Below are 9,582 nucleotides of genomic sequence, written 5' to 3'. Positions count from 1 at the left end.
TATCTCTGTCGTGGTCTAATCTGTCTTCTCTCTCTACCAGTTGCAATGCTATATGGTTCTTGTTGCTGTTGCTCAGGTGCATCCTCTTGTTGATCAGGATCTTGCACCTCATCCTCTGAATCACTAGACTAAACTGCTGAAGTATCAATATCAAGCTCCACCTGTTCTCTGACACTGTGATCTGATTCTGCTATTGACTTTTCCCTCTGACTATCCAATGAAGCAGATCATTAAATATCACATCCCTGTTGATAATTAATTATGGAGACTTTGGATTATTGCACCACAACCTGTAGCCTTTCACTCCAGATGCATACCCTAGAAACATGCATTTTCTTGCCCTCGGCTCAAGCTTACCCTCTCTCACATGAGCATAAGCAGGGCAACCAAATACTCTCAGCTGAGAGTAATCAGCAGGTGAACCGAACTAGATCTCAAAAGGATTTTGGCACTCAATAGCTGTAGATGGAGATCTATTAACTAAGAAATAGGCTGTATTAATTGCTTCAGCCCAGAAATCCTTTTCCAATCCTGAATGTGAGAGCTTGCTTCGTGCTTTGTCACAGAGCATTATGTTCATGCATTCTGCAATACCATTCTGTTGTGGTGTCCTTGTACAAGTGCGATGTCTCACTGTACCTTCATTGCTGCAGAATGCATTGAACTCACGATTGTAAAATTCCAACCCGTTATCAGTTCTAAGACACTTGACCTTCTTTTCTGTCTGCTTCTCAATCATCGTCTTCCACTTTATAAAGGTTGAAAATGCCTTATCTTTTTTTTTTAGAAAGTACACCCACACCATCCGAGAGTAATCATCAATGAAAGTCATGAAGTACCTGGCACCGCTCTTGGAAGAGATTCTGTTAGGATCCTATAGATCTGAGTGGATATAATCCACCGTTCCTTTGGTATTGCGCACTAACTTTTTGTCGAACTTCACCCTGGTCTGTTTGCCAAACACACAGTATTCACAAACGTCCATAGATTCTATTTTCTGCCCGTCTAACAAATCCCGCTTACTTAACACAGATAATCCTCTTTCACTCATATGACCAAGACGCATATGCTACAATTGAGTCTGATTCTGATTATTGCTTCCTGATGCTACTGTTGCTTCCTCTGAAACTATACTACCCTGAAGAAAATATAATCCTGAAATCAAACTGCTCTTCATGAGTACCATAGAGCCCTTGCACACTTTGAGAACTCCATTCTCTGCATGGTATCTGAATCCATGAGAGTCAAGTGTCCCAAGAGAAATCAGGTTCCTCTTTAGTCCTGGAACATGCCAACACTTTATAATTCTGACAACGCCATCAAACATCCTCAATCTGATGTTACCAATTCCTTCAACAGATAATGCACGATCATTGCCCAGAAACACCTTGCCACTCATCTGTTTGTAAGTGACAAACCAGTTTCTGTATGGACACATGTTATAAGTAGCCCCAGTATCAAGAATCCAGGAATTTTGTCCATGATCTGAACTCACGGATAAAATTTCTCCAGCACTGTCATCACCATCAGAATAAATAAAACTATCAACCACATTCGCAAAACTTTCTAATTACTTTTCCTTTTTATTTTTCAACTTGGGACAGTCTCTCCTGTAGTGACCTTGCTCGCCACACTCAAAATAGTTGGCCTTTTTCATTCTTGACTTAGATCTGGCATTAGATTTCTTCGTGCCGAAAGAACCCTCCCTTGAATGTGTTCTTCCCCTGCTCACCAAACCTTCCCCTTCAAATCTTTCTCTATTATCTGGAAATTTCTTTTTCAACTCCTTCAACTTTAAAGAATTACTAACATCGTCTAGTGAAATACTGTCTTTCCCATACAACAAAGTATCAACAAAAGTTTCATAGGAGGGTGGCAAAGAATATAACACAATTTCCCATACAACAGAGTATCAACAAAAGTTTCATAGGAGGGTGGCAAAGAATATAACACAATAAGGGCCTAATCCTCACTATCAATCTCAATAACAATATTTTTCAGATCCATAATGATTGAATTGAATTCATCCAGATATTCTTTAATGAGCGTACCTTCGCTCATTCTCAGATTGTAAAGTCTTTTCTTTAAATACAGGCGGTTGGTTAGCGATTTGGTAGAGTATAACTCCTCTAATTTCTTCCATGCTGCAGATGCTGAGCTTTCACCAGCAATCTCGCGTAGGACATTATTAGTTACGCTCATGAAAATCGCATTCAAGGCTCTCTCCTTTATATCAGCCTTCTCCGCCTCTTTTATATCTTCGGGAAAGTTATCCTTGATTGCCTTTCATAGACCTTGTAGGATCAAGGAAGATTTAATTTTAATCTTCCACAGACTGAATCTTGATCCATCATCAAACTTCTCCATCTCATACTTCGTTGAAAATGACGCTATCTGTAAACCCTAAGTTTTGCGCACAAAACTCTGATACCAGTTTGTTATAATAAGCACGCAAATTTAAGACACACACACAAATCGCACAATCATACAGTATTGAAAAAAGAAGAAGAATAACACAGGATTTAACGTGGTTTAACCGTAAGGTCTACGTCCATGGACAAGACAAGAGAAAAAGTTTCATTATGATGAAAAAAAGCAAGATACAATTAATTAGAACACTTAAACCCTAACTCCAATGTGTTTCCCAAATATCTCATAACTCTGCCACAAAAGGTAGAATATTACAATATTTATACTGGTCTATACTATGGGGGCGTTGCCCCTGCACCCCCAAGGAGATCAATGGTGGGCTTTGGGCCTGTGTCTATCAGCCCGTGCCCTCTGCTACTACCACAGATCTCACTTTTTATCCCAAAAATCGATCGCAGCGTGAAACTTTCAAGTCGAGTTACAATTCTGATCCATAAAAAAATATATCCAAAATTCAAGTTACAAAAGTAACAGTTGCATAGTTCTAATAGTCTTCCTTGTAACCGGCTTTTTGTCATACCTTCTGCTATTCATCGTTGTATTTGTTTGGATGCCAATTTGGCGCAATGCAAGATGGCAGCTCAAAAAAAGTCTGCTTTGTGGAAAAAACAAGTTGCCTCGACCATGAATAGTACATTTAAAAGTTGTGCCATGATAAAATCAATCAATGCGGCTGGTAATTTTTTTTTTTTTATTGGAAAAAGAAAAGAGAGGTTATAAGCAGCAGTTATCAATCATCACTTTTAAATCTTCAAACCTCTTTTTTTCTTGTCCGTCCAGTTGTCCACCAAGTCTTTGCAGAGCGATCCATTCTATATTTTTGCTATTGGAGAGCTTCAAAGCTATTTGCGTTGTTTTTCTATCTTCGATGTGTTCTACTGTAGAATTCCCCGATGGAAAATACTTCTTGTCGGTAATATTTTCATGATTTTGGTGTATAAAGCGACGGGAAAAGACCAAATTGATATTTATCGACTTTTATTTTTTTTAAGAAATTTAATTTTTATCCATAATTTTACTGATTGCGATTCTGAGTGGATAATATTATGTGGATTAAATTGAAAAATTAATTAATCGAAAAAATCTGGAACAATGTAAGGAATCGCTTTATGTAAAGTTTTGATTATTATAATAAAAATATATGGGTTTTGTGTTTGAGTCCCACACCTCAGGATTTGGGTATTTAATTCAAGATTCCGTCAATATAGAGTTTCAGTATCCCTTAAAAACAGAGGAACTGTCTAGAGCCTCTAGCCGAAGGTGTCAAACTCCGTCTTGCAATCATGTTTTCTTCAAAAGAAATGCCTTCCCCGTCATCCTTGTTCTCTGCCTATGCCTCTATCGCCACTTCAATGATGCTATTTCGATCCATGGTTAATGAAATCATTCCTTATCCAATTAGAAGCTACCTTTTCTCCACTTTCCGCTTCTTCTTCAAGCCTCGATCTTCTCTTCTTACCTTAGTCATCGATGAGTCCACCGGAATTGCTCGAAACCTAGTCTATGATGCGTCTGAAACATACTTGTGCACTAAGGTTAGTCCAAACACTGAAAGGCTGAAAATAAGCAAAACCTCGAGAGAGAAAAATTTGACAATTAAGCTCGAGAAAGGAGAGCAAGTCGTTGATTTCTTTGACGATATTGAGCTTAAATGGAGATTTGTCTGTACAGAGCCTGAAAAGAACGATCCCAATAACCATAACCCTTTCCTGTCAAGATCCGAGAAGCGATGTTTCGAGCTTAGTTTCCACAAGAAACACAAGGAAAAAGTGTTGAACTATTACGTGCCTTATATTCTTGAAAAATCAAGAAAAATCAAAGATGAACAAAGAGTCTTGAAGATGCATACACTGAATAATTCACCATCCTACGGCGGCATCAAGTGGGAGTCCATAAATCTTGATCACCCAGCAACATTTGAGACTCTGGCTATGGACCCAGAAGCGAAAAAAGCTGTTATAGAGGATCTGGAAAGATTTGTGAGTAGGAAGGACTTCTACAAGAGAGTAGGGAGGGCATGGAAACGTGGGTACTTGCTGTATGGGCCTCCAGGGACTGGAAAATCCAGCTTGGTTGCAGCCATGGCTAACCACTTAAAGTTTGATGTCTATGATTTGCAGCTTGCAAACATAATGCGGGATTCCGATCTGAGAAAATTATTGCTGGCAACTGGAAATAAATCAATTCTCGTGATTGAAGATATTGATTGTAGTGTGGATCTACCTGATCGGCTTCTTCCTGATGGACGTAATAACAAACAACATGATGTACAGGTTAGTATATTGACTTATTTGATCGTTTTATCTGCTTTTCTTTTGAGCTTATAATACAGCTAATTAATTCTCTCTGTGGTGGAAGAAATTAGCAAATTAATTTGTTTATTTTCTGATATGTTAGAAACTATTCAAAATAAAATTACTTTTATTATTTCAACTTCTAACTTTCTTTTTTGTCATGAACAATGACATCCTAACACTTATAGGTAAGGTAGTTTGATTAATTTCTCTTTAAGTTATAAGAGTGGGAAGATCTAAAGTTTTATTATTTTTTTTATTTTACTGTACATGTATCCCATCAATTATTTTTCATTTAATATTCATTGAAAAAACACTCATTAGTGTATGGAATATTTTTTTAAGAGAGCTATTGCTAATCAATGAATGATTATTTATTTATTTTGAATATTAGACACTCATTTATATTTAATATTTATTTATTAATCGAGTGCAATGCATTTAAATTTAGACAAAAAAAATTAATTTAATGATATAATTTAAGATATTGGGTGCATTAAAGTAAAAAAAATCAAATTTCAAAGAAAAATGTAAAATATAAAAAATTTTAGTGAATGGCTTTTGGCTTGTTTGTTAGTGCAGCCTTGTTTTGTGCAGATTGAATTTGCTATTTTTTTTTTTCCTGAAATCAATTATTAATAAAATTTTTTTTCTTATAAAAAAAAAAGTCCTTGCATGGCTGCTAGACAATGGATGTACTGGTATATTATTGTAGACATGAATTAAATGAGTGTGAAGTAACATCATTCTCATATGGATATATAGGTCAATTTCATTTTTCTCACAAGCCACCAAATATAGCCCCATGAAGCTTGCAAAAATACTGCCTCATCATGACATCAGTCCTCTAGGATCGATCGCCCTTTCACTATCAAGTATCAACTTACATCTACTTCGTCCAACGTGGAAAGTCTCTTTATATGCATACTAGTGGATGTGAAAGTCTCTTTTGAATACTGGTAGTGGTCTAGGGGAATATATGTGCACAAAGTGATTTTTGTTCTTGCAAAGCTATATATATATTTATTTATTTATTTATTTATTTTTAAAACTGTGAGAGATTTAGTCCACTGAAATGTGCAGCTTCAATTTGCATAACATTCATATATTTATCGGTAGTAATTAAATTTTCATTCACTAATTTTCTTTCCTGTTTAATATATTTAATTAAGTTGCAGTTGACATTGTCTGGGCTACTAAACTTCATAGATGGATTATGGTCGAGTTGTGGGGATGAAAGAATCATTATATTTACCACCAACCATAAGGAAAGGCTAGACCCTGCTTTGTTGCGTCCAGGACGCATGGACATGCACATTCACATGTCGTATTGCACATCTCATGGGTTTGGGAAGTTGGCATCCAATTACTTGGGCATCAATTCCTGCCATAGACTCTTTGCAGAAATTGAAAGCTTGATAAATAACGTAGAGATCACTCCAGCGCAGGTTGCCGAAGAGCTAATGAAGAATGAAGATGCTGATATTGCACTTGAAGGACTTGTGAAGCTCCTCAAGAGGAAGAAATTCGAAGGAGATGAGTTCAAGATTCAAGATTCTTCAAAGAGGCAAAAAATTGAGAAGAGGCGTAGAAAGCCTGTTAGGACTGCTTCAAGAAGAATCACTAGAAGAAGATATTTGTAATTACCCTACATATTTATACTACCTATCTCTTCAGATTATGCGCCCACTGTATCGGCTCTATATCTCAAGTGGATTCAAGATCTTCTTTTATTTAATATATAAGATAAACATGACTTATGATGCTAACTACCTTTTCACATTACGCAAAAATTAGTTTCATTAATTTTTCTACCTTTAAGCCAGAAGCAAAAGTAATTCTTTAATTTTGCTTCAGTTATAAAATAAAAGCAAAATTAGTTATTTAATTAATTTTTTTTAATCAAAACTAAACATTTACATGGTATATTGAAAATATTTTAAAAGGATTAGAAAGTCTATTAAAATTTGAATCCTTCAATCTTAACTACAAGATAATTAATCATTTAATCTTTTTTGTAAAAAAAAATTAATATCAATATTAATTAGTTGCTTGTAGCTAGTGTTACTGTTATATATCTTGAAGGTGTATCAATAATTATTTGATTCATCGAATCTCTATTAAATAAAAATTATGATTGTGCAATTATATAACAAAGATCACTCTGGTAATTATATTGATTATCGATGATTAAAAAAATTAAAAGAACTGCCACAATCAGGATGGACTAATTTCGATCAAAATCCTAAGAAGTTGAGTGAGTTGTCATCTCTATCTATTCTATAATAGCATAAAAATTAAGGCGAGTATGGATTGTAATAAGTAGGATAATCCCACAGAAATATAATAATAATAATAATAATAATAATAATAATAAAAACTTGAGATTTGGTTGAAATTTTAATCCAGTTCTTGTTATTTCAAAATAAAGACGATGAAATTATATTGGGCTTCTTTTCTAAAACCCAGTCCAATACCAGGCCCCTGCATGAAGCCCTTTAACCAGATGAAACCCTGCTTGCTGCTGCCAGTGCTAGCCACCGACAGATCTTCCAATACCTCTCCATTATCTGCAGTCACGGGCGAAATGCCATCCTCTGTGATCGAATATGGCAGGATGATTCCCTCAGTGTCTTCTTTGCTGTCTCTGTACGCATCGTTTTCCACCTCCTTTATGCTTTTGAGAAACGTTTACCATGAGGTGGTTCCAAAGAAGCTCGACTCGTTCTTGGCCTCAAAATTGAGAAACTATTTCTGTCGTAGAAAAGTTGCAGCCTTCTTATGAAATTTTCGTCGTTGACGACTCATGGGAAGGTCTCTCGAGTAACAAGCTTATTGATATATCAACATTTTATCTTTCCACCAAGATTGGCCACAAGAACAAGACCATCAAGATTGGCAAGTTCAAAGGACGTAAGGGCGTAATGGCTGGCCTGATGAAGGAAGAGGAGATTGTCGACATCTTTGAGGGTATAGAAATTACTTGGTATTTTGATTGCCGAAAGGAAGAAGATGGGGGAAATGAATATTTTGAGTTGCGTTTTGAAGGTAAATACAGGGAAAAGGTATTCAATGAGTATTTGGATCATGTCATTCGTACCTATAAAGCCATGACTAAAGAAAATAAGTTTTTGAGGATCTACTCTAGGAAATCATATTGTGGGTGGAGTTGGATCGATTTTCAACATGCAGCCACATTCGACACGCTGGCCATGGATAATGAGTTGAAGAAGGTCATCATGGATGATTTAGACAGGTTCTTAGCCAGGAAAGACTACTACAAGAAAATTGGCAGGGCCTGGAAACGTGGTTATTTATTGTATGGCCCCCCTGGAACTGGGAAATCAAGCCTAATTGCTGCCATGCTAATTATTTGAATTATAATGTTTATGATTTGGAGCTTGCAAATATTAGTTCTGATTCTGATTTAAGAAGTGCGATGTTACATGTAGATAGAAAATCCATAATCGTAATTGAAGACATAGATTGTAATTCAGGGGTACATGGTCGATCAAAATCAGACAATTCTGAATCCCATTCCAAGAACGTCAGGGTCAGTAATCAGTACATAATCTTTTCCATACGTATCAATTGATTATTTTGCTTTTTCATTCTCAAGCAATAAAATGTTAGTATGCAATTAATTTTTTCCATGTTTTTATGAGCAGTTCACGCTGTTGTCTCTGCTAAACTGTTTTGATGGGCTGTGGTCGAGTTGTGCGGAGGAGAGAATAATAGTGTTCACCACTAATCACAAAGAAGATTTGGACCCTGCATTGCTTCGTCCTGGGTGGATGGATGTGCACATTCACATGTCCTACTGCACTATTGAAGGATTCAGAGTCTTAGTCTCCAACTATCTTGGACTAAAAGACCACATTCTCTTTGAAGAAATCGATGGTTTGATCCGATGCGTAGAGGTCACCCCTGCATCTCTAGCTGAAAAACTAATGAAGAATGATGATGCTGATGTTGCTCTTGGAGAAGTACTTAATTTCCTTAAGCAAAAGAGGTTGGAAAAAGATAAAAATGAAGAAGCAGAAGAAGAAAGTATTGCTGAATGATAACTTTTATCTTTTTCTTCTGGCATGCTCATGGTTAATAAATAAAGAACTACTTGAGCTTTGTCCTGCCAAATGATTATTGGGTAATTTGATTATATTTTCAGTCTGTTTATTCATCCTCTCTTCAGCATATTCTCCAAATATATATGTCTGGAACCATTAGGCCTACACAAATTATGAACTATATTGTTGGGATTTGGGATTGAGCCTGCAAAGAACCATTTCAAATAGATAACAATATTATAAGAATAACAGGCTTTCTATAATTTTCAATAGAACTGAGAATTTTCAAGTTATTTGCTCTATTTTTTGTTTGTTTTGTTGACATAAGAATGTATCTTTAATAATGAGATTAGACGAAAATTTTTAATGATGATTAGCTTTGGAAAGTGTAACCATACTTGTAATTTACGGCTATAAGCTTTTGAATTATCAATAAGAGCGTTGAGGAAGCTCCATTCCCTACAAAGACTTTTTTAGCTCTATAAGTGTATTCTCTGCTTTACCATCTCCAACACATTTTGTGTAATGAAAATTATTTTTGGCAATTCACACTAGAAACAATGTGAGGAGAAATGCAAGCCATGCTAATTCAGAGTGATAATCTTAACCAACATTTCCACCCAAAATTAGCTTAAGATTATTAAGAAACTTTCCATTAATTAAATTATTAAAGTACTTTAATCAATTAAAATAAGATCAACAAATTTATCTATATATATTGTAAAGAAGAGTTGTTTTGGTGTTGCCATGTGAATAAAATTTCTCCTAGTATTATCACATGATGCTTATCA

At 35.6% G+C, this 9,582-nt stretch overlaps 1 protein-coding gene and 1 pseudogene across 2 annotated transcripts; both read left to right on the top strand.

Annotated features, from left to right (window-relative positions):
* Positions 1-3,559: 3,559 nt before the first annotated feature.
* Positions 3,560-6,493, top strand: LOC110633466 (AAA-ATPase At5g17760). 2 transcript variants are annotated; one of them, XM_021782073.2, is made up of 2 exons: positions 3,560-4,703; positions 5,897-6,493. In XM_021782073.2, exons 1-2 carry the CDS (start codon positions 3,714-3,716, stop codon positions 6,365-6,367), a joined length of 1,461 nt encoding a protein of 486 aa, XP_021637765.2. In that variant the 5' UTR covers positions 3,560-3,713; the 3' UTR covers positions 6,368-6,493. The 2 variants fall into 2 exon arrangements, with proteins under 2 accessions (XP_021637765.2, XP_021637766.2); XM_021782074.2 differs by having other exon boundaries at positions 3,562-4,703; positions 5,903-6,493.
* Positions 6,494-7,205: 712 nt separating this feature from the next.
* LOC110633460 (AAA-ATPase At2g18193-like) lies at positions 7,206-9,084 on the top strand (annotated as a pseudogene).
* The last annotated feature ends 498 nt before the right edge of the window (positions 9,085-9,582 follow it).

The sequence above is a fragment of the Hevea brasiliensis genome, chromosome 9 (assembly GCF_030052815.1).
Source record: "Hevea brasiliensis isolate MT/VB/25A 57/8 chromosome 9, ASM3005281v1, whole genome shotgun sequence".
Classification (NCBI taxonomy): domain Eukaryota; kingdom Viridiplantae; phylum Streptophyta; class Magnoliopsida; order Malpighiales; family Euphorbiaceae; genus Hevea; species Hevea brasiliensis.
The sequence above is the reverse complement of the archived record's forward strand: the minus strand, read 5'-3'. Positions and strand labels throughout refer to the sequence as shown.